This window comes from Hippocampus comes, unplaced genomic scaffold (assembly GCF_001891065.2).
Source record: "Hippocampus comes isolate QL1 unplaced genomic scaffold, H_comes_QL1_v1.1 scaffold326, whole genome shotgun sequence".
NCBI classification, from domain to species: Eukaryota; Metazoa; Chordata; class Actinopteri; order Syngnathiformes; family Syngnathidae; genus Hippocampus; species Hippocampus comes.
Genome location: NW_017805930.1, coordinates 368,947 through 392,309, shown reverse-complemented (window position 1 = coordinate 392,309; position 23,363 = coordinate 368,947). Strand labels below are relative to the sequence as shown.

Below are 23,363 nucleotides of genomic sequence, written 5' to 3'. Positions count from 1 at the left end.
TATTTTTAAATCATCTTTTTATTTTTGACTATCTGTAAATGTAGTTTCCTGCTCTTAATTGTGAATGCATACTTGATGGTTTTAAATGCTCCTGAAATTAAGTGCTGCTTGACGAGCCTGTACAGTATTGTGTTCATGTATGTGACGTCACTGAAGGCCTAAGGTTGAAATGCACGGCCCGCCACTGGACAAAAGAGGTCACAAAGGTGAGTTATGACGTTTCATGGCTAGATACTGCCCAAGCTAGTTTGCTAGCATAATGCTGCGGAAAGTACGGTGGCCATTAAGGGGACAAATATACGTTTGATTGCACCTTGTTGAGGGGAAGCACCATGAACGCGCCGCCGCCGCTAGCCTCGACAATCATGGCCACAAACTTGGGGTTGACAGAGCAGAAGTTGCTGTCCCAAGTCATCTGGGATATGCGGATGTCATCGTAGCAGTGGTCGGCCTTGGCTGCCTGGCCAAAGACGTGGCGGAATTTGCTGCTGCGCACCACCTGCCGCGACATGGCGGTGACCTAGAAGGAATCAACCAAAAAAAAAAAAAAAAAAACATCTTTACTGTGACTTTTTTTTTTTTTTAGCCAATCATCAGTGATGAGGCCATTTATGAGCGACGTGAAAGAGGAAGCGGAGCCAGCTTTCACAACTACATCCGCTTCTTTTTTTTTTCTGCCTGTGAGCGTGTTTGTAAAAAACACACACAAAATGCACACAGAGGGGAAAATGGACACTTTAGGTTAAAAAAAAAAAAACACAACGACATATGAATGATACAGATGATTCTCCGTGAAGGCCTTCCAGGGCGCTACTGTGTTGTCAGTTAAACCACAACACTTCTTCCTGCACACACACTGCCAAAATCCCACGTTAAATAATTACATGCACACCCTCACAAAACAGCAGCTCGAAGTCTAATTGTTTGAAATGTGAGGTGGGCAAACTAGGGAGGGCGTGCACTTTCTCTCGCTCTCTCCATATAGAGTGATGCACAGCGCCACAAAATAAGCGCGACAATTCTAGTTGTTTGAAATTACTCTAAATCCAGATCAATACCTCACAAACTACTTTCTCTTCTTTCACTGCTTGTATATCATCAAAAAATGCACATATCATAAAAGGGGAAAAAAAGACTTCTTTAAGAGGTGAAACCAACACAAAAAATGATCCTTTTTGTTGGCCTCAGAGATGGTGTGGTGTTGTCACTTAACCGCCACACTTCCTCCTTCAGACAAACGCTTGTTCTCATTCAAAAGTGGCTGCACAACCCCCCCCCCCAACCCCCAACAGAATCTTAATTAACAGGCACGACCTAACGAAACAGCTTCTCGTGTTCATCACGTTGGAGTTGTTTGAAATGAGGGCGAGTGTGTGCATTCTCAGGCTCTAAAACACCACTAAAAATCTCGGGAGCTGTTATAATTAGCACTCAAATATGACCCCGTCACCCTTTCCCAAACGTCAATCATATATAGTAATTCTGCAAATATATCCAAAAATGTAATACAGTCATTTTAGGTCTTAAAAATGGACTCACTCATGCTGAAACCATCACACACACACAAAAAAAAAAAATGGCAGGTGCATAATGGTGATGACGATGATGATGAAGGCCTACCTGGTGGTTGGTAGTCGTGAAGGTGGCGAGGGGCCTTTGTGCTGGTGGTTGTCGTTGTGGAGCAGTCGCCGGAATGAGCAGCAAGAGGAAGCAAAAGAAGAAGAAGAAGTAGAAGAAGAAAGTTGATGAACGCCGCCAAAAAAGGCCAGCTGCGGGGTAGGAAGTGTGGCAGGAAGTAGGCGGGGAGCTCATAGCACCCAGACCAGGATGTCGGTGTTGAAAGGACGTCAAAATTAACAAGGCTCCAAAAGTTATTAAAAAAAGACATCAATAAATGTTTTGAAAAATCTAACACGTTCTTGCAATGACATTGAAGAATAATAATCAATAGCTTTCATATTCCGAGAAAACAGTATGTGGGGAAAAAAAAGATATGAGCTTGTTTCTTGAATGCGTCTTTCAAAAATCAACAGCTTTTAATTTCTTGGGTTGTAAACGTTTTGTGCTGAAACTGAATGTTAATAGGTGAAAATGTGATGGAAAAGTGAAGGCGAAAGATGACAATCAACCTGGACGCTGGCTTCAGCACCGCAACTGCCAGTCTTGAATATGATGAGACTCTTGATTCTGGAGTCAAGCTTATAAACTCTTAGCTCTTGATTGGCAAGTCTTTGTCTTCAAACTGTTGATTCTGGTTTTGGACAGTTTATTCATGACTTGATTCTGGATTTCTAAACATTAGATTCGTGACTCTTTATGATTGTGGCAAAACTCTTGACTTTTAACGCATATTTCTGGACCTTTTTTACTCAGGAGTCTTAACACCAGAGTCTTGATTCTGGACTCTTCACTCTTGACTTTGGACTCTAAACTCTTAAATGTTGACTTTTCATGATTGTTAACGTTTGATTCTCGACAGTTGACTTTAGATTCTAGACTTTTGACTGTTATATCTGGACTCTTGATTTTAAAGCCTTTAAAATAGTGCCAAATTGATGGTAAAACTCAAGCATCCCGGATTTAGTTTTTTTGCCACCTTGAATTTTGACACTGGTCAAAGCAATAGGATTCTCCAAATAGAAGACATCAGCAAACATTTACAAATATAGACTTCAGTTTATTGCACAATCGAGACTGGGGCGGAAACAGTTTATAGATACGACGCTCCACTCGGAACCCCAAAAAAATGGCACAACCTGGAGCTCCTCGGTGGAGCAGCAGTCCATCAAATCCTCAATACTATAATAATAATAAATGAGCATTTCCCTTGAGAAACCAACAGGCTATCGCACACCTGTCATATATTCTGATCATATATTTTAAAAAGCACAACTCTGTTGGCCTGCGGTGCCGCCAGGAGGCAATTTTGTGGACGGTTTCCACTTTCCGTCTCGCACCATGATGTGCCAAAAAACACGGCGCGGGTGTCAATTATTTAACGACAGAAGACTCGGCATGGTCTTCCGCTACCGTTTCGGCACCCTGAGAGGTGGGAATGAACATAGAGCATGTAACCATGCTCCCTGTTGTTGACTTATGCATAGATTTACTTTGCGCTAGCGTCCATTTTCTCTCTAAAAGTGATACTGCTCGTGTGTATACATGATTTACATACATGATCTACTTACATTAAGTCGATGGACTCTGAGCCCTTTGAGAGCAAAGAAATGAACGGCCAGGTTAACCTCGAGCTAACTTGCTAGCGACTCTCATGCACTGAAACAAAAAAAAAAAAATCGAAACGTTAGCATGTTAGCGTCTGCGTGCTAATTTGACAAAGTGAGACGTGAGTGTAATGATACAAACAGGTGACTTTTTTTTTTTTTTTTGCAAGTATGTACATTCGTACATCCCAAAACAAAAACGCAGTGTATCCAGTGTAAGAATGCGTGTAAACAAAAAAAAAATTAAATTTCTAAAAATTAAAAAAAATGCGTACATTTTGTATCTTCCCTCACCCCAAAAATTACATGCGGTTTTGATGTGTTTTCATACTGGTCTTGCTGGCTTCACAGGCAAGATCAGCACAAAAACAAACCAAAATTATGCTGGTCGATGATGTTTTTCTGTTTGTTTTTTTTTTTCAAAGCAGGACTGTGGATCTTTTTCTGGACAAAAGTGCACTACAGCGGAACCTTTTTCAGGCAGACGTTCGTTATTTTGCCTTTTTCTTTGACTTTTTTGGTGTCAGTCATTCCTCAAGGAGCAACCTGAGCTGCATTTTGAAAACGTAGGACACTTAAAGTGTTTTACACTTGTAAAATTGATTAAAGAAAACAAGCAGAGTGGGGCAAAGTTACGACTGTTTTTTGGGTTTTAACAGTTACTTATTTTTTACTCTAGTATGTTAAAAAAAAAAAACCCTAATCATCATCAATTTCTACTGTTTTAACAGATAATCTTTACGTCGTGAACACCTCCGAACACATCATAAAGCCAGAGCCCGAATTCGACTTCAGCGGTTCCGCTGTGGCGGCGCCACCTACAGAAAAGTAGCATTTTGTCCCATTTTGAGATATACTGTTCGAAACGCAACAAAGTGTCGTGTGCTGTGTTAGATACAATCAACATGTTTCTCTTAACGTTTAAATCAAAGTGGGCATGGTGATGATGTAGCTGATATGGACACATAAGCAGCCACATGGCCGTCTCGCAGCCTGCCGCACTCATCCAATAAAAACAAAACGTCCTCGGTGACCTCGACGACCGTGTGACTTTACAGCAGAGGTGGGAGGAAGTCACGCACACTGTTGTGCATACGAGTCGTAAGTCTCCAGTGTTATGCTTCATCTTTTAAGCAAGTTCCAAGCTACTGTGGCAAAAAAAAATCAAAATAATCTAGTTAAATTGAGTCTCCACCAAATTTGAGGCAGGTTGAGTCAGGTCGTCGCTCGGATGAATAAAGTCATGAGTCAGGTTAGACAAGCTTGCATTTCATCACACATTAAATACACTTGGTTGTGTACTGTAATTGCCTCTGGAAGCCACAGGATGGCAGGAAAGCACTATTTTCCCTCTAAAATAAATTCCTCACCTCACTTCAAAATAGTTCCTTGAAATCCTTGAAATCAAGAAGACACAAGATAGTGGCAAAAGACTATTTTTGTCGAGATGAGACTTCCTAACTCACTTCAACAAAGTTCCCTGACACCAACATGCCAGAGGATGGCAGCAAAACACTTTCTGTCCAGGCGAAACTCCGAAACTCACTTCAATATTGCTCCTCAACATTAATGCCACAAGATTGCGGCAAAGCATGATTTTTATCTGAATTAAAGTCTCAACTCACTAGAACGAAGAACCTTGATTCTCGGATTCCACAAGCCGGATGCAAAGCAGTATTTTTTTTTTCCCAGAATGAAACGCCGAAACCCATTTCATCGTACTGTAGGTCCGTCATGTCACGAGGCTACAAGACTGTGGGAAAGTACTGTCTACATGAAGCTCCTCAACTCACTTTAACATACTTGCTTGGCACTAAGCTGCCAAAAGGTGTTGGCAAAACAACTTTTATCTGAATGGAGCTCTCAACTCACTTTGATATTGTTCCTTAACACTAAGATGCCATGAGATGACGAAGGAGTCCTATTTTTCTGCAAAATGAAACTCCTTAACAGATTTCAACATGGTTCCTTGACACAAAAAAATCCACTGGATGGTATCAAAGCACTAATTTCCTCTAAATAAAACTCCTCAACTCATTTCAACCTAGTTCCTTGACACCTTGATGCCACGAGATGGCGACAAAGGAATATATTTCCTGTAAAAGAAACTCCTTAATTCACTTTAACATAGTCCATTGACTCTAAAATGCCACAGGGTGGCGCCAAATCTCTATTTTTCTGCAAATGAAACACCTCAACTCATTTCAACATAGTTCCCTGACACTAGGATACCACCAACTTAATACTTTTTTCTTTGGCCTCGATCACAAAAACAGACTAAAATTGTGTTTAGCACGCATGGAAAAAATAAAACTATATCAAAATGCTTTACATGTGTTGCCTCTATATCGTGACCAATGGGGGTTCACTTTAGTTCAACATCTAGGACACGTCAAGTCTTTCCTAAGTTGTCACCAAACAAGTGTCAAGTCCTAAAATTGGCGCCTTAAGTCTGAGTCGCTCCCCCACCTCTGCTTTGCAGCATCTCCTCATACTCGGCCGTCCACTGGGGACAGGGCAAACATTCTGGATTTTGGGTGGCCGCCTCAGTCAGAGGGACAGTTGTAGCTGTTGATCCACAGCAGGTCGTCCAGGACACCCCAGTGCAAGTAGAGGATGGAGCCCACCACCAGCACGTGCATGATCTGGTGGCTGTTGCACCAGTAGTCAAAGAGGCCCGGGCGGAAGCGCTCGGGGATGCGGGCGATGTTGATGACGCCGCCCAACACGGCCAACGCGTCCATGGTGAGGAAGTGGCGCAGTGAGGTGGGGCTGCCGCCGCCGACGCCCGCCCAGCGCAGCACGAAGAAGGAGAAGCGGAAGAGCGCCTGCCAGGCGAAGGAGCGCAGGCGCCGCACGCTGCTGCGCGCCGTCACCGCGCAGTAGATGCCGTAGCTGGACAGCAGGATGTAGATGGACAGCGCCGCCGTGCGAATCAGCGGGTAGCACAGCAGGGTGCTGTACAGGATCGGCAGCGCCCCTGAAATGGCAATCGGGCAAACGTACATGACGGACATTTAGTGTACGGGACTCGTTTAGACTTCCAAGCGATTTGGTGAAGGGATTTTTACGGCCGGCAGTACATGAATGACCTTTAAGAGTGAGATGGTTTTTGTTGGAAAGTTTTCGACACTTAAAAAAAAAAATAAAAGATTATTGTCTGATTAAAAAACAAGATGAACATTATAGCGCTACCCATCACCATGTTTTCCTCCAATTTAAAAACCTCAGCTCCACCATCAGCGGATCCAACAGAAGAGCCTCTGAGTGACCCGATAGCCTGTACGAACCAAGCGAGAGCCGCCTTCTATGCCACTAATGCAAGCCTTTTCGCCTCTCTCAGAAGGCGATGCTGATGAATTTTAATTATTGTATAAGGTTTTAAAATTCAAATCCTACTTCATGGTTTTTCACCTTTCGCGAGGGTTTCTGGTGCCCATTAACTGCAAAAAATGAGTGATTACTTGTTTTATGTACCTTGAGATCTAAAATTATTTTTGGAAAAATAAAATAAGCCTTAGAAATATTATTTAATTGTTTCATCTCATCATTTGTTGGACTTTGTTTCATGGGATTTATTATTTAATATACTTTTTATTGAACTGTATTTTTATTGAATAGATTTACTTATGATATCATGGAAGTTGTGTTTATTTAATTTTTGACTAGTGAGTGTATGACAATCATTATTATTGTGATTAGAAGTGTTGGCGTGGTTTGGAATACGTGCGAAGGGAAAAAGCCGGTGCCTACCCAGTGTGTTGATCATGCAAATGCCGCACACGTCCAGTTTGAGAAGGGTGTGGTAGACTGGCTCGCCGCCTTCGTGGTTCATGAAGAGGTGGTAGAGCACCGAGCCCAGCTGCGGCGACAGGCAGGCAAGGAAGTGCACCACACCCAGCCACGTCACACTGATCTGGGACCAGGGGATGTTGAGCGGCAGCAACACCAGGAAACACACCAGAGGGATGCCTGGTGGGTGAGGAGCATTCAAACAAACCGGTTATGCTCGCACAAAGCCAGGGAAAGTCTATTCCGAGTGCTACACTGGAACTCAGTATCAACAAATGCTCCATTCTGCGGATGCTGCAAAGTAGGGCTTCCGATTTAATATGCGATTATGAACCATGAATTTTCATGATAGTTACTTTACAAAACACTGATATGAGGTGCTTTAAGCTATCGCTGTGAAAACTTCACAAAGCTATCCCACACAAGTGCAGCATGACCATAAATTGGTAAAGCATAAATCAGATGACAACAATAATGCAAAAAGATATGTGGCTTTACCACTTTGTTTGAATAAACAAATGCAAACTGTACTTCCTAAGCATTGAACTGAACTCATCAAGCCACAACACAAATAAACATATATTGATAAAAAAATAAAACCGAATCCTTGACTATAAGGAAGCAGTTTTCTTTTATGCAGTGCAGCTCGTGAATTTGTAAATTGCATTCGACTACATTGTGAAGTTGATTTCAATTTGATTAATTGATCATCTCCGGTTAATTCCCATTGAAAGTTTCCAGTTTGGAATATTTCCAAACTCGCCATCTTATCTTCTCATCAGTATGTACTTGGACAATACAGGCAACGTTCTACAACATTGCAACCATAACTTTGAACGCGTACACTGGAATATTATAAAGTAGGAGCGAAAAGTTCCATCAATGCGTGCTCACCGTGAGTGTAGATGTTTCCCAGCTCGTTGTGCAGGTAGAAGAGACTCCGTATGCACTCCTGCACCGAAGAGACGGGCCGGTAACCCGTCAGAACATACTTGTTGAACTGCAGGTGCGGTGGGGAGCTGGCCCAGTCCAGCAATCGCGGTCCGTTCAGGAAGGCCAAAGCGAACACCACCGACAGCAGCACGCCGCCGAACAAGCACAGGAATGACTGCACGCCGATGTACACGTTGAGCAAGAGGACGGCTACGAGAACCTTGTGGGACACCATTTCCACGAGCGATCGCTGGCTTCTACTCCCCTTTGTCTGTTCGAGTCTCGCTACTACCGCAGTCGGGGAAGCTGGCCCCCAGCCGGGCTCGCCGGTACCTGGCTGAGTGTCATGCGCCGGGCTGGGGCGCCGCACGGCCGGCCGCGTAAACGACCACGTCCGCACGGGTGAGTCATGGGGACAAAGTCAGCGTCACACCCAGAACACACAAGGCAACAGCCGCCTCGTCTTCATGTCAGAGATACTTCCTCGTTGTTAGCATCCCGGCCGGGGAGACGGCCGCGTCACGGGCACGGATGCTGCCGGCGACCGGCGCGGGCGCGCGTCCATGCAGCTCCGCGGTCATCCGCAGCCACGCTCACGGCGTTAGCATTCCGGAGGTACGGTGGCGCTGAGCTGCCTCTGTCCCGGTGCTGCTTCGAAAGTCGGACCGGGAAACACGAGCGAATCTCGGAGCTGAGATTGGAGCTAGCGACGCCGGGCTACCGCCTTCCTGACACCGCGGGGTAGTGGGACCCTACCTTTCCAGTTCTCCACAAGAAACATGTCCATCATTAGCGTCGCTGGGGTTAATGGTAGTTTTTCTTTTCTTTGCGTTTCTTGTCTTTTCTTTTGGAGCTGGATTGGAGGCTGCGGCGTCCCCCGCGAGGCGGCCTTGGATCCACCGCAAAGGCTCAGTATGAAAAAAGTGAAGCGCCACTAAGATAAAACGACTTACTTCCGACTAGTCATTAAAATAAGCGAGACCGTCGACGTTTCGGCAAAACAATCATGATTCTTCGACTTCAAAACGTACAGAAAGTCACCAATTAATAAAGGTGTAAATTAGGAAAACAACTAAAACTATATTGAACAAGGATACGTCAAAGAGAGAGGGGGGGAGGGGGGGGGGAAGCAACAAAAACTTTACAGCGAAGGGATTGTTTCACACATTCCGGTCTGTCGTGTGTTACTGCAACCGCCTTGACAATGCCGCTTGCCTTCTAATTGACATAGCCTCACTGAAAAGAGTCATTGTTGCCCTTTTGTCACAGCTGGAAGTCTAACATGTGCTGCCATGGTGGTCTGAACTGACAAAAAAAAATCAACAAATGCACGCAGAAACAACAAAAGACATTTCAAGCATGAAAACGAACGATTAAGTCATCCTCAAAATAACCTTGGTGTGAAAGCAGAGCCCATTCCAAAATCATAATCGAATCGTTACAAGGCATCCATCAAGTAAATGCCTCACATTTAAAAGTTTCTTGCAGTCCAATCGTAATTTGATTGTAGGAATGGATCAATAAGGAAAACTATAATCCTATAGATTGCGTTATATTTAACATGGCACAAAATGATCTAGAATTGTAAGCTTCAGGTAAATATTGATGCTTGTAACGGGAAAGTGAGAGCGCCCTTGTGGGACACGGGTGGGTGACGCAGTGTAATCGTCTAATGGCGAAGCAGCGCTGCGGTGTGGATGAATCACTCTACCTCTCACCCAATTCGACTGACTCTTCATGACACATAAGTGACCTGAGATGTTTGTTTGTGTCAGAACGGAGGGGTGTCATCTGTGTTACCCACAGTTGGGCCCAAAGTCTGTGGTTGGAAAAATAACACATTAAAAACGAAACAAGATTGAAACAGCGACCCTCACCTTGAGAAAGAAACAAGACAATGGCCCATGATTTTGGTCGACATTAGCATTGTTTCACTTAAAATTGTCCAAATCCTGATTTGAGCCGCTCAAAAGTAAAAATTATCTTATTTGTGTCGTACTTCATGACACAATCTTTTGTAGTTCCCAAAACAAGGCATTTCAAAATGATCTGCTTTTACTTTGGAAAATAATGATCAACATTTCTTTTCATTTTCTGACACGCTGCAGATGAAACCAGTAAATAAATAGTAAACAATTTATAGAAAAAATAAGTATGCGCTTATTATGAAAATAATATTATTTGCAGGCACAGTATGAGTAACCTGTAATTGACACGTAGTTGAACCTGAACTAGCCTAAGAACTGGATGTCGAACTAATAGCCCTTCACAGTTATCAGTACTCAAGAAGAAGCTCTCAGTTTCCAAAATGGGTGAGTATGTCAGTCCCGGTTATGTGATTTTGCTTAAATGTTGTTGATTTAGTTTTGCTTAATCATTAAACAACAACAAATAAAACACCAAGAATTGGTTAACAAACAGTTAATTGCGAGAAATTATTTTGCGATAAACTTTTATCTCCAAATCATTTGTCTGATTATTCAATTCATCGATGGAATATATTACATGGGTTAATCGATTCAGGATGACGTTGGAGCAAATGGCAACCAAAGAAAGACCGAGGGGGTACACCCACTTGAGGGTTAAGGACAGAGCCATGGGGAACACCTTTAACAAATGTCACGATAACAGAGCACATCAACTCTTACGATGATGCGGGATTATAATGGGGTCAAGGACTGACCTCAGGGGGACACAGAACAGAACCCTGGGGGACACTTCGAATGGGTATACAGTATGTACTACGTCGCCAAAAGTGAGCATAAAGTTGGGAGAAATAGGGACCAAGGATAGAACCATGGCGGACACCTTTAATGTGTCTATGTACTTGTGCACAATCACACAGTACAGTAGCCTTAGGGATGACATTGAGGGTGATGGGGACCAATCATAGACCCCAGCGGGACGCATCAAAAGAGAAGGCAACGGTGAAAGCCCAAATTGCCCATTTAAGAAACCAGAAACTTTTTGGTTTATCACCTTCAAGAACCTGATGAAGAGAACAACTTCAGAGGAAAGAGGGTGCATGGTCTCGGTTACTGTGTTGACAGGAACACTAACCTCCTGCCAACCATCTTCTGGTTAAAAGACCACTATCACCCGCCCCCTCACCACAAAATTTTGTCTGAAAAACAATGAGGTCACACGCTAAGGCACAGTTTGACACATTCATCCATCCGTCTTGCACAAAGTGAGAACTTTTAGCGGCACAGAAAAGAACGACATAGGTGAGTCTGCAAGCACGCTATTGATAGTTCTATTGATCTTGTAAGGGATTTTTTGTTTGTTTGTGTGTGTGTGTGTGTGTGTGTGTGTGTGTGTGTGTGTGTGTGCGTGTGCCATATAGTTTCGTGTCGTTATGTCAGGCATACTGACCAACGAATCTGTCCTAACTAAAAAACAAAACAAAACAAAAAAAAAAAAAACACTCCCATAATTTCTGCCTCCAAGTCAAGTTGAAACAACTTTGCTCATTATGATCAGAGGTCACATGATGAGTTTCATGAGTTTAAATGGAGTCCCAGATTACTGCAAGTCTCCATTAAATTTCCAGCAAGTCGAGTCATGTCATTACTTTGGTAAGCCAAGTCAGAGCTCAAGTCTCCTCTTTTGAATCCATAGACGTAACCGTCACGAAGCTCAATGTTTGAAACGGCGTAGGACAATCCAATGTCATGAAAGCAAGACGACTCAACAAGCCGGTTTTACAAAGAATTCCAGGAATGCTACGTGCATCGTGAAGACAGACATTGTGTCCGTCCGGAAAAATCCCGGTCAAATTTCCTCGTTTGTCTGTTTTTCAGATCAAACAGTGTGCTTCCGAGGCAACCTCAAGATGATTCTATTGAATATTTGTACATTCCTTGCGCTGTTCCTGCCCCGAGGCACGTATCAGTACTGCACAACAGGCTCCCCCAAGGAGTGTCTCCAGGCAGACATGGCTCCAGGTACCAATCTGGCCGGGGAAGGCTTCGATATCACAGAGATGAAGCGCAAAGGAGCGTTTGTTCTCGACATGAATCGGTGGAAACGGAAGGACAAAACATGCACCCTGTGCAGCAATCTCTTCCTGGAGAACGTGAAGCAAAAGATTCCCCTGTCCGTGTTGGACTGGAGGGCAGTGCATTCTTGCAACTTCAAGGTGGCCAGCACCATTCATCGGTCAAGTGAGGCTTTCGTCGACTCCGTCACCTCTACAGTGGAAAACAACTGGAAATCCAGTCTGGAATTGAACGTTAAGAATTACGCGGGAAAAGTCATGCTGGCTGGCACCAAATCAAAAATGGCCCAGTATGCAATGGAGAAATCAAAGAGTGACAAGTACAACTTCGCCAGCCAAAAAATCTCCTGCGAGTACTACAGGTAACAAGGTTGAGACTTTCTGTATTCAAATGTTTTTCCCAAAGCGACGATTCTTTCTTTGCATTGTGGTGTGTATAGCTACCGAGTGTCCAACAAGGCTCAACTGCAGAGTGAATTTCGAAAGGCATTAAAGGAGCTCCCAAAGACCTACAGCCCTCAATACAAGCAACGTTATTACAGACTGATCGGCGACTTTGGCACCCATTACATCAGAAAGGTAGCAAATCCGTAGAACGTGGCTGACAAAAACCAATAGAAATAAAAACCCATTCTTTTGAATCAAGGTGAAACTGGGAGGGTCTGTCCAGTCCGTGACCAGCATCAAGCAGTGCCAGGCAAGCCTGCAGGGCCTCAGCGCGGACGAGGTGAATATGTGCCTGGAGGCCGAGGCTTCCGCCACCATTGGAGCGACTGTAGAAGCTCAGTCCAAACACTGCAAGAGCGACATCGAGAAGACAGAGAGAAAGGCAGAGTTCTCCAGCCTCTTTAATGACAGGTAATGTGGCCCCAGGCAAACAAACCCCCTCACCCGAGCTCTTGGTTTACTTCTCAATAGAAACTCATTGGAGGTTCTTGCAGGTTTTGTCTGTTCAGTCACTTTCCAAAGCTTGCAATCACTAAGTATCCTCAGATAACCTTTCGTGATTTGCCTAAACAAAACACAGTAACTTTGCATGTATTTGCACCCATCAGGCAAGAATAAACTGGCTCATCTCATACACCAGTCTTCCCCAACAGGTTGACAGATGTAAAGGGAGGTCGCACAACAGAAATGGACCTCCTGTTCTCTGCCAAAAAGGAGCCATCCGCCTACAAGGAATGGCTCAACACGCTGCCTCACTATCCCGACATTATATCGTATTCCCTGGGGTCCCTGCACGAGCTGGTGCCGACTAACAGTCCTGTTCGAAAGAACCTGCGCTTGGCCATAAGTCACTACATCCTGGAGCGGACTCTGATGAGGAACTGCAGCGGGAGCTGTCGGGCCGGCATCAACAGCAATTCCCAGGACCCCTGCGTCTGCCAGTGCCACAACGAACATGGCGTAAACACGGACTGCTGTCCAACCCGTAAGGGCATGGCCCGCGTCATCATCACCATCCAACGGGCCCAGGGTCTTTGGGGCGATCATACCACAGCCACTGATGCCTACGTCAAGGTGATTTTCAACAAACGAGAGCAGCGTTCGCCTGTCATTTACAACAACAACAACCCCCACTGGGGCACCGTCGTGGACCTGGGCACTCAGGACTTGTCAGTGGAACCGAAAGTCACATTTGAGGTTTGGGATCAGGACAATAACTGGGATGACGATCTTCTGGGAAAATGCGAGCAAGTATTGACGGAAGGCGTGAAGACGGATGTGTGCGCCATGGGCCACGGAAGGTTTTTCTACAAGTGGGATGTGAATTGTGCACCCAGTCTGGGCGGCAGGTCGTGCACCACCTACAAGCCTTCACCTATGAGTCAAAGTTTGATGAGCTTGTACGTGTCCCGCCATGCTCATCCCGTTCCACAAGCTACCCTGCAGAAGATGGGCGTTTTTGTGAACGGTTGGAGCACAAAGACAAACCAGAGTCTCAATGATGTGCTTTAAACAAGCAAATGAGAAAAACCAAGAGAGTTTTACAGCAATTAAAGCAGATTTTTGCCAACTTGTTGTTTGTGTCACTGGTTATTTTCCTGCTTTCAGCTATTGGAAGAGACATTTTGAAACTAAATTTCTTGCATCAACGAGACAGGAAGTGGTTACATTTCCTGTGAACAAATGAGGCGTCAATGAGCGATGCGTGCAAGCAAACGTGGTGTGAAATATGAAGTCTCTAGGTCTTATATTCACGTGGGAAAATGGAATCAATACAAAGGCAATGTGTGTTTTGTCCATATTTATTTTAAAGTAAATCATCCACTCAAAGCGTCACTTTCACTTTGACCAATGAGTGAATGCTTAAACGTCTGTTACGTATAAAGATTACGAAAATATAACACACACAGACTTAAAAAAAAAATACAAATCAGTGAATCAGAAACAATCCACCTGTAAACCAGCAGGCCATTTCAATCAACCTGACAAAGACAGAGATAAAGACGATAATTATACTATGAAGACTACTTTTAAGGAGACAAACAAAACCTTCCATGTAAGGTACAAATAGGAAACCTGGAGACTAAACTTAATTAGGGTTTTACTGTTGGGCAACTGGCAGGGATGGGCAACTGGCAGGCCATGGTCCACATGTGGCCTGGAGCCACACACTGAGTGGCCTCTTGATTAATGAAAACTAAAATTGAGAGTGGGGGGGGGGGGTCCTTTCAAATTTGGGGTGGGGAAAATTCTAAACATATTTCCTCTACTACAGTGGATCCTCCATACTCATGGTTGGAAACCCACGAATTTACCTGGTTGCACATTTATTTTTTGGGGTGAAGGGTGGTGGTGGGGGCTGGGGGTGGAGCCCATTTCTTCTCATGAAAAACACAGATTGGAGGTTCATTGTTGTTGTTTTTTTTTTTTAATCGGTAAATGGTCTTCCACTTGCATCACGCTTTTCCACCCACGAGGCGTCCAAAACGCTTCACGTTGACTCCTGATTCATGTACTGATGAATGCAGCATAAGGGGTAACTGGGGGTTTGGTGACTTGCGCAAGGACATTTTGACATGGTCACAGGGGCAGGGGATTGAACCCACAATCTCTGGGTTGGAAGACGACCGCTCTTGTACAGAGCTGTGCCACCCCATGAAATCTTTGGGTTAAAAAAAAACAAAAAACATCCCCATTCATTTTAATGGCAGTCAATTATACTGTACTTGTATTTTTGCTATTCCAGACCCAGTACATATTATGCCCATGTTTAAAACGGCATTTTTGTCACACATCTGGTTAGAAAGTAGCACTGATAATAAATTGTGGGCCCCCTCCACCATCAAAGTTGCCCATCCCTATATTTGGGTTCGACTATCTTATTTTCAAACAACGCTCGTTCTTACCTCTGTATCCAACTCCAAGAGGTCCGGTTCCCGCGCCATACTTGGACGCTTTTGCCCCTGCGATTCACAATGGAAAAGGTTTGAAATGTGAGAGAGAGAGAGAAAAAACACTTCACAAGAAAAAACAAAAAGCCCCAAATAATGTGTCGAAAAACAGGAACAATATACATCAATATGGTACATTTTAGTCGCATTGTTACAAGCTATTGGTTGATCATGACAATTCTGCTGTTAATGTTCCCATTTCAATGACAGATTATCACTTTGTATCTTGATAGATGTGTGTTTTTAATCATGTAATCACTCATGATAATACCACAGGCAAACAAGTAGTTCGACTGCATTGTGATTTAAATGAAACTGCAACGAGTCTTATTTTACTTTGAACGACCTGAATGGAGAAACAAATATTTTTGATCTAAACAAATTTGACCAAAAATCTAATTTTCTTTTCCTTCCCTTGAGTACTAGAAAACCAAAAATAGCTTCCTTTGGCTCTATGCTGCTCTCCTCAAAGTTTCAACACATTGGCCCAATGAGAAAACTTATGGTGGCATTTTTCTACAATGCCAGGAAGTTGCTTGTGAAGGAGGAAGTTGGACTAGCGTCCCGCTTACCCAACGCATCTTGACTTGGGCCAAGTGGCTGTGCAAGGTAGCCTTGGTAAACACACACAAAACACTTAGTGACCTTGATGTTACAATAAATGAAAACATACATAAGATTTTTAATTCTTTGCATGAGTCCATATACTTGATTTCAAGTGCAGCGTGAGAGAATTTAATACACAGAACAACGACATGATGTGGTGGGATGAGAGAAGAGTGAGAAAAGTCACCTGCTTGTGGAGCTCCATATGCGGAACCTGAAAGCACACAAAACATAATTCTGGTCAAAAATGTGCTTTGATCAAAATACAGTTTAGACCTTCTTTAGGCCCTCCGCAAAATCGGCCTGTTTTGAGTGATGGCCCAATGTCATGCAATAATCGTCGTAATATATTTTGTGTAATGGTGAAAGCATACAAGGATACAAGCATACAACATTAAAATCAAGAAAAATATCAATGAAAAATGAGAGGAAACATCCCTCGGACCAGAATTAAATTAAGCACAATTCGCTCTGCCGCACTCTAAAGCGGAGTGTGTCCACTCGAAAACGGCTTTTGTTGCATAATTATTGGGGGAGAGCAGCTGCAGGATGTGCTTGTTATGCCTCGAGTTGAAAAACGAAAATATTAAGTGCAGAGAACTGCAAAATTGTCACTTTAGTCACTAGTGTTGAGCGGGCTCTCTCTAGTGGCACAATAGTGAATCACTGAGTAAAATGTTCAAACTGTGCAGTGATATCAACTTAATTTTTAATGTTGCACAGTTCAGGTCAGTTGTATTTAACTTTTAAGTACATTTTCAGAAATGTAATTAGGGTGTAGTTTTTATTGAGCTCAGTTTTTTAAACACTGTGTTCAAACTGTGAATAATGTTTACAATCGTCTTTTTGTATATGATGGTGATATTTGGAGAGCCAGGTATTTTTTTAGATGATATTTGTAAAAAGTTTGAGAATCACTGAGAGGGAGTGTCGATTCCTGGCATCAAGTTGAATGAAAGTGTGTCAGGTGCATCGAAAGTGCATGTTTTTCCGCGATTTCCATCGCTCATTCACACCGTGTTTGCTGGCGCTTTTGCTGCCGTCGCCGCTGAGGCCGATGGGCTGGGAGGGGTACAGGGAGCCGCCATCACCTAAAGGAGCAGACAAGTTCATGGTTATAGTTGCGAAAAAGTAACAAGTTAGTTCAAACGTAAAAACAAGTGACCTTCAAGTCGGGCAGGAGCAAGCGGAGTGCCCCCATAAGGGTCCTGAGATGCTGCTACTGGTGGTGCGCCTCCTATAGAGGATGAAAACAAACTCTCGTGGTCGTATTTTCATGAGTGGATTCATTTCTATGCTCATAACAAGTCGAGTATTCTCACCATACTTGCCAGCAGCTGGATCCAATCCTGCACTGAGTCCTCCTGGAAAAACAGATAAGGTCCTCAACGTAAGTTACTTTATACACTTAGATACTTAGTGTAGTGCAAGGCAGACATTATTGAACTGCTTAATGTCTTACCGTATGGCACCTGAGGCTGGCCAGCATAGCTTCCAGTACCCAGAGCTGCAACATTGAGGGGAGGGGAGGGGGAAGAGAAAAAAAAAATCCAACTTTTGGCCATTTATTACTTTTTTGTGTGCCTTTTGAGTTGACCTGGCACGACAAAGTTTTTTGTTTCCTTAAAAGTAATGCTTTTGGAGATGCGAGAATAACTTCCAATGGAAGAGGAAAACAGTTTATACTACATTCATTTTTGGGGGGAAAAAACTTCAATTCATGCAACAAATATTCCAAGAGGCTTTACTTTCTTTAAAAAAAAAAAAATCAAGTGGACAGTTTTCCAACAGCTACATCTAGTGGACAGAAGCACATACTGCACCTTCATGACTCGTGTAATCATAATCATGCATCAGACCTTTTATAAATTGATTTCCTTTATTTCAATTCAATCCATCAAGTTTGTTTTTGTACTCACCAGCTCCGTACGGGTTGGCGTAACCATTTCCATAACCTGCCAAAAGATGTGGCAAGTAATAATAATACAAAGTAATATGTATGCATTTGGATGTCCATCTTTGGTTTGATGTTTTCTTACCTAGGCCGTTGCCTGCCAGTGCACCCCCGTATGGTCCTGCACCGTTAGCATAACCTGCCATTCAACACAATCTCACTACTTTGGGTTTCTACAGAAAAATACATCACAGGCGTTTGCATCCAAACAAATCCTCACCTGTTGATACACCTTTTGTGTATCCTCCCTGGCCAAGAGCAGCTGGAGCTGACGTGTTTGACATAAAAGCGTACGAATTAGCAAGGGAAAACACAAAACAGGCACATTTAGGACGTGATGATAGCTCATTGGGTTAGTGTACCTCCAAGTTTCCCAGCTGCTCCCAGGTATCCTCCCTGTCCTAAAGCTGGCCCGTGCGTAAACATTCGTCATCATCATTCACACCCGGATGCTTTCGAAGTAATGTGACTTTGAATGTTAGTGCGCCAACAATACCTGGTCCGTAAGACCCTGGGGCCACGTTTCCTCCAAGATAGTTCCCTGCACCACCATTACCTGTGGAAAGAATATGTTCAACACAAGACCACGCAACAAAATATCGACAAATCAGTAGCATGGATGGAAATAATACATGAAGCGCCGAAACTAAATGGAAGCTGGTCGGCATTTTTAAGGTAAGCATTCCCATGGACTAAATAAAACCAAAAGTAGATGATACAAGCTCAACCTCATAATGTAGATGGAATATTCATTGTTCAACGTTATCCCGTATGGTATGGAATGATTGTGATATTCTCATGAACCCCATAGTTTAATTTGAGTCCTATTAAAATGTGCCTGTTTAAAGTGTGGCACACGCCTGAGAAACTCCGCCAGGGTACTAACTTGCGTACAACATACAAGTGAAACAGTATCAACTTGGCACCATCTCGCGGCTTTCCGTTGCCAAGGAACCGTATTGAAGTTAGGTGACAAGTTTCATGTTGTGCTTTGCCACCATCTTGTGACATCAATCGGCAGTTACAGAAGGGGCAGATTTTAGCCCCGCCCCTGCAACTCGGAATGTTCAGTAATTTGACAGAAACACTTGTGAAATAATCTAGCCCCGTTGGCTTGAATTTTGAAGCTCTTTGAAAGCAGGAGGATGAAAACGAGGACAATTAAGTCCTTCCTTGAGGGCCTGAGGAGATCAATCCTTTTCAGTGATCTGCTGAAACTCCAAATTATTGAAAGGTTTTTTTTTACCTTCTTGCACTCTCGCTTGAGCAAGACTGAAACCTGTTTCCGGAGACAAAGGTATATTTCTCTGGCTTTCCTGCACTTGAGGATTCGACACTTGCTTGCCCAAAGTGCCACTGATTTGTTGATTTGGGACATCTGGATTCTTCTGTTCGGAAGATAAAACGATTCTAGATGTGGGAGTTTGTAAGCGAGCGTCTTGGGATGATAGAAGTCGATGTTGATCAGGTGTTGGAGCTTGACGAGCAAGATTAGGCGCTAATCTTGGTGTCATCCCAGAACTGGATAGCTCACGGTGATTGTTTGGCGAATATAGGGATCCACAGTTTTTGTTTTTCCGGCGTTGTGGACGAGCAGAACCGTGGTTTCTGGCGGTCTGTGCTGGAGAAGCCGCAGAAGCTAATTTTTGGAGCTTGTCTTTACCCACAGACTGTGGTTGTCTTTCTCCATGAGTGAGGACTGAAGGCTCAGGAGCACCTCCTATCGCCTGACCAAGACTTGAATCCCTTGTGGTTGGTCCAAGACTTGACATCTTTGGTTTTGGGTCAAGGATTTTGAGTCCACTTCCAGTTGACATCACTTCAGATCCAAAACCATTGCCACTTCTTGTGCCCATGGTGGACCTTCCAGATTCTTCTGGTCCTCCAAGCGCTCGGTTCTTTGCTCTCTTCGGATCCTGAGCGGCCTGGCTACGGGCAGCCTCCTCCAATCGTCCCAATTCCGCCGCAGAAACACCTGACGGGGGGTGGACGACATACCATCATGCAAAACGTGTTCATCCCACGCCGTCAGAGCAACGCCTGTCATCACATGCACCTTGCAAGCACCGGCATCCACGTTGCCAGAGAGCTGATGGGTCGTTGTAAACCCAAAGTGACCCCTGATGTGAAATAAACTGCATAAACAGGGGTAATACAAACTCACATATGTTCCATGTCGCTGTGTTAAATGAGCTCAGAACCAAGAAGTTTTCATGGATTTTTTTGTGCATAAAAATGACATCATGAGTGAATAAATGAGTGAATGGATGAATCCCTTTTCCACAGTAAAAACATTGCTCTGCAGCCAACCTCCAGATATCTTTCATAAAGTCCCAGAGTTCAGATGAAGTGGTTCTAGTACCTGGTCGGACGGCGGGGTAGCCCATGCCAGCATAAGGGGCAAATCCTGGAAATAATATAGAAAGATGAACAATTCTGACATATGGACAAAAACATGTGACAAAAATGAACTGAACGGCTTACCTGTAACAGGGTTGACGCCATAAACTGTAAAATCCCCCCACAATAAACAAAACAAAACACTTTTTACTCGCAACGTCAAATGATTTTGCATAATTTCCCCAAAGATGCCGCTGGGGAAAGCGCTGCAAGACCTCCAACGAGGCTCTTCTTACCGCGATTGCCTCCGTGGCCCAAGCCGTGGCCATTTGCAGGTGCGTGCCCCAGTGGCAAGCCCGTGCCAAGATTGCCACCTGCAAAAAAAAAGAAAAAACATTTGCAGTCATCTCACGCAGTAACCAAGAGAAGTTAATCGCTCTGCTAATGATATGCCTTAATACCATAGAGTCCAGGGTTTCCATAGGCGGGAAATCGTCCAGGTACAAACCCTTGTCCAAGAGGTTGGTAGCCCACTAGGAAAACAAGAATTTGTTTGATGGACTTTCTATTTTTGCCTTACTATCATATATAACAAATATTTTATGATGTAGTACTCAGTATAAAAAGTTTGTGAACCACTGTTCTAAAGAGAAAATATTTTCATAGCTAGTCAATGTCATTCATTTCCCTGAAAACAGAGAACACCAACTCCAGTTCACGTTTAAATGTTGTTTGTAGACATTTCGTTAAAACGGGAGCTCGTTTGAGTAATATTTGGCGATCTTATTAGACTGCGAAATGATTTCATTTTTGGAGGACTTTCTTGTTTTGCTGATGATAACGATCACTTACTGACACCAAGTGGACTGGGAACGGCGTAATGGCCAACTGAACAGAGGAAAAGCATTTAAACATGGGTGTCACTTTTTTTGCAATTTCAACACTCAGATAAAGCACATTTATCAAGTCACAAAGAAAATGACACAGACCTCCAGCCTTCAACGGTTTGTTGACATATCTGCTCCCCATTGCTCCGTGGGCACCGTTCACTAGGACAATATATCCAAAGATGACAGACATCTCTCACAATTTTCAGGGTGTGCAGATGAATATGTGCAAAAAAAAACTAAAATGCACTCACCGCCTTTGGTTCCAATGCCGACACCTACAGAGCAGATGAAAGCGTTTTCAACACTTTTAGCATATTGTGTTTGGTCAGTTAGTCCCCAACTATTTCTTCATCCATTCAAGAGAAGTAGATGCCACATTTTTCCCATCAGGTATAAAAACAGATGGCAAGAGTATATATATCTTAGTTTAAAGACAACTGCTAAGTTCTGTTGGGAATTAAAACAGCAGCACCGAATGAAGCACATGGTCGCTCATATTAATACAAAATAATATTTTAAAAAAACATCTGGATTACCGTGACCTACAACCCCTTCTCCAATTGGAGAAAAAACAAAAACAAAATAAATAAAAGGTCTCCCCTCTAATTAATGTTCGCCCAAAAGAAGCCTTCTCCCCTCTGAGGAAATAGACAGAGAAACAGTATTTAAAATTGACTATACCTCTGGCTGGCATGATCCTCCTCCAAGACATGCTATGAGCTTTCACCCCTGAAAAACGAAAACAATAAATAATAACCACATTCAATACTTTGGACTTGACTTCCTATGTTCTGAATAGTCACATTGAAAGAGGCATTCACTGAAAATGACGATTAAAAAAAATAAAAATCAACAAAAGAGGCGACTGTGTAGAGCCTGCCGCTTCTTCTCACATGCACTCGCCAAATTTCCTCTCACCCGTGCCCGTCAATCCTTTGATCAAAGTGATATTAACGATTCAAAGCGCAGTACAGTGGAGCGATTTTTAACACGCAGGTGAGAGGCAGCCACTGAAGGCGCCGATTCATGACAGCTTCGGGAGATAAATCATCCCACTGTGTACTGATGAAATAGAACAGGCGGGGCTTGCTGCCGTGGCAACCATTTCATTCAAAATTAATACGAACTATAGCTGATATTCATAAAGCACCTTTGAAGCATAGAAGTAGGTATTTTTCAAATTTATTGAGCTAGGAAAGAATCACTGAGATTTAAAAAAAAAGAAAAAAAACTTTTAATAACAACCAGGTATACATTAACTGTTTTATCCTTCAATGGCCGTCGTACATTTATGAAAAAATATCAAGTATACAAAGAATAAATATTTTTCCTGCGATTGGCTGGCAACCAGTTCAGGGTGTACCCCGCCTACTGCCCAAAGACAGCTGGGATCGGCTCCAGCACACCCGCGACCCTCGTGAGGAGAAACGGATTAGAAAATGGATGGATGGATAAATATTTTTCGACAGTTTCTGTGACATTTGTTTTTAGTTCAAAGTGTTTTTTTTTTTTTTTTTTACTTACCACCTTGCAGGGTTTGCCTGGCGAGGCAGAGGAGCAGCGAGGCGTGAAGAAGAGATGGACACCACATGACGGAGGAGGGCACCCAAAAGATGGATGAATCAAATGAGTGAATGTGGCATCCCTTCGAGGTCTTTTATATCCACAATCCTACTCCTCCCACTGAGCGGTACCTGCCCTCGGTGCTGGCACAGTCAGGCCACGTTGAAGACGGATTCGCTTACGCTGAAATACAGAGTGTCTGTGGCTTTGGCTTCCATTATAAAGCATTTGCAGTCACACAGAAAGTACTGTATATTGTACTTTTTGCGCACTAGTAGAACAACATGTCACGAGTAAGGCAAAACTGTACGCTAGTTGTTATTTGCAAGCTACTACGACTACTAGTGGCACGTTAGATGTTAACTAGGAACATTTTATGATGTCATTGGTAGTACTTGTAACATGTCATCAACTGGCACCGTTTAGCCCAGTAGTAACAAGTAGCTGTTCTACTCATGCGTACAAGTTGCTTTATTAGCGTTGAATTGCCTTAGTAGTGAGGATAAAGGGCATACTAGTACATGGACAATTCAGTGCACTAGTAGGATATTGATATTAATCTATGCGTGTGCGTATTGTTTCCAGAGATGGGCGTTCCGTCCCGAACGGACGCCCATTTTTTGGACAGAGGACGTGAAGTTTTTTTTTTTTAAAGGACGGATT

At 43.4% G+C, this 23,363-nt stretch overlaps 4 protein-coding genes across 8 annotated transcripts in view; 1 reads left to right on the top strand and 3 right to left on the bottom strand.

The window, feature by feature from the left end:
* The window catches only part of coro1a (coronin, actin binding protein, 1A), a 9,171-nt gene extending 7,344 nt beyond the window's left edge, over positions 1 to 1,827 (bottom strand). The window contains exons 1-2 of the mRNA XM_019889874.1: positions 1,621 to 1,827; positions 314 to 520 (exon numbers count right to left, since the gene is read on the bottom strand). Of these exons, the coding sequence (XP_019745433.1) occupies positions 314 to 520; positions 1,621 to 1,812 (399 nt within the window). The 5' untranslated portion in view covers positions 1,813 to 1,827. The remainder of the gene's footprint in view (positions 1 to 313; positions 521 to 1,620) is intronic.
* Positions 1,828 to 3,283: 1,456 nt separating this feature from the next.
* Positions 3,284 to 8,204, bottom strand: paqr4a (progestin and adipoQ receptor family member IVa). 2 transcript variants are annotated; one of them, XR_002170581.1, is made up of 4 exons: positions 7,911 to 8,204; positions 6,978 to 7,196; positions 5,694 to 6,204; positions 3,284 to 4,372 (listed from the first exon to the last, which is right to left on the bottom strand). XR_002170581.1 is itself a non-coding variant. In XM_019889860.1 (3 exons), exons 1-3 carry the CDS (start codon positions 8,182 to 8,184, stop codon positions 5,771 to 5,773), a joined length of 927 nt encoding a protein of 308 aa, XP_019745419.1. In that variant the 5' UTR covers positions 8,185 to 8,204; the 3' UTR covers positions 3,285 to 5,770. The 2 variants fall into 2 exon arrangements, 1 of the variants encoding a protein (XP_019745419.1); XM_019889860.1 differs by having other exon boundaries at positions 3,285 to 6,204.
* Positions 8,205 to 8,248: 44 nt separating this feature from the next.
* On the top strand, positions 8,249 to 13,966 carry LOC109527764 (perforin-1-like). 3 transcript variants are annotated; one of them, XM_019889856.1, is made up of 5 exons: positions 8,249 to 8,351; positions 11,753 to 12,311; positions 12,390 to 12,528; positions 12,596 to 12,807; positions 13,050 to 13,966. In XM_019889856.1, exons 2-5 carry the CDS (start codon positions 11,785 to 11,787, stop codon positions 13,906 to 13,908), a joined length of 1,737 nt encoding a protein of 578 aa, XP_019745415.1. In that variant the 5' UTR covers positions 8,249 to 8,351; positions 11,753 to 11,784; the 3' UTR covers positions 13,909 to 13,966. The 3 variants fall into 3 exon arrangements, with proteins under 3 accessions (XP_019745415.1, XP_019745414.1, XP_019745413.1); XM_019889855.1 differs by lacking the exon at positions 8,249 to 8,351 and adding an exon at positions 10,520 to 11,176; XM_019889854.1 differs by lacking the exon at positions 8,249 to 8,351 and adding an exon at positions 11,299 to 11,527.
* Positions 13,967 to 14,182: 216 nt separating this feature from the next.
* LOC109527765 (homeotic protein female sterile) lies at positions 14,183 to 22,754 on the bottom strand. 2 transcript variants are annotated; one of them, XM_019889859.1, is made up of 23 exons: positions 22,662 to 22,754; positions 21,819 to 21,866; positions 21,389 to 21,415; positions 21,237 to 21,296; positions 21,100 to 21,135; positions 20,709 to 20,780; positions 20,544 to 20,621; positions 20,392 to 20,415; positions 20,270 to 20,314; positions 19,154 to 19,882; positions 18,404 to 18,463; positions 18,270 to 18,314; positions 18,128 to 18,169; positions 17,993 to 18,046; positions 17,873 to 17,908; positions 17,416 to 17,460; positions 17,276 to 17,317; positions 17,119 to 17,190; positions 16,970 to 17,044; positions 16,141 to 16,167; positions 15,920 to 15,961; positions 15,303 to 15,359; positions 14,183 to 14,378 (listed from the first exon to the last, which is right to left on the bottom strand). In XM_019889859.1, the coding sequence occupies exons 1-23, from the start codon at positions 22,726 to 22,728 to the stop codon at positions 14,374 to 14,376; spliced, it is 1,788 nt and encodes a 595-aa protein (XP_019745418.1). In that variant the 5' UTR covers positions 22,729 to 22,754; the 3' UTR covers positions 14,183 to 14,373. The 2 variants fall into 2 exon arrangements, with proteins under 2 accessions (XP_019745418.1, XP_019745416.1); XM_019889857.1 differs by having other exon boundaries at positions 18,128 to 18,175; positions 21,389 to 21,412.
* Positions 22,755 to 23,363: the final 609 nt, after the last annotated feature.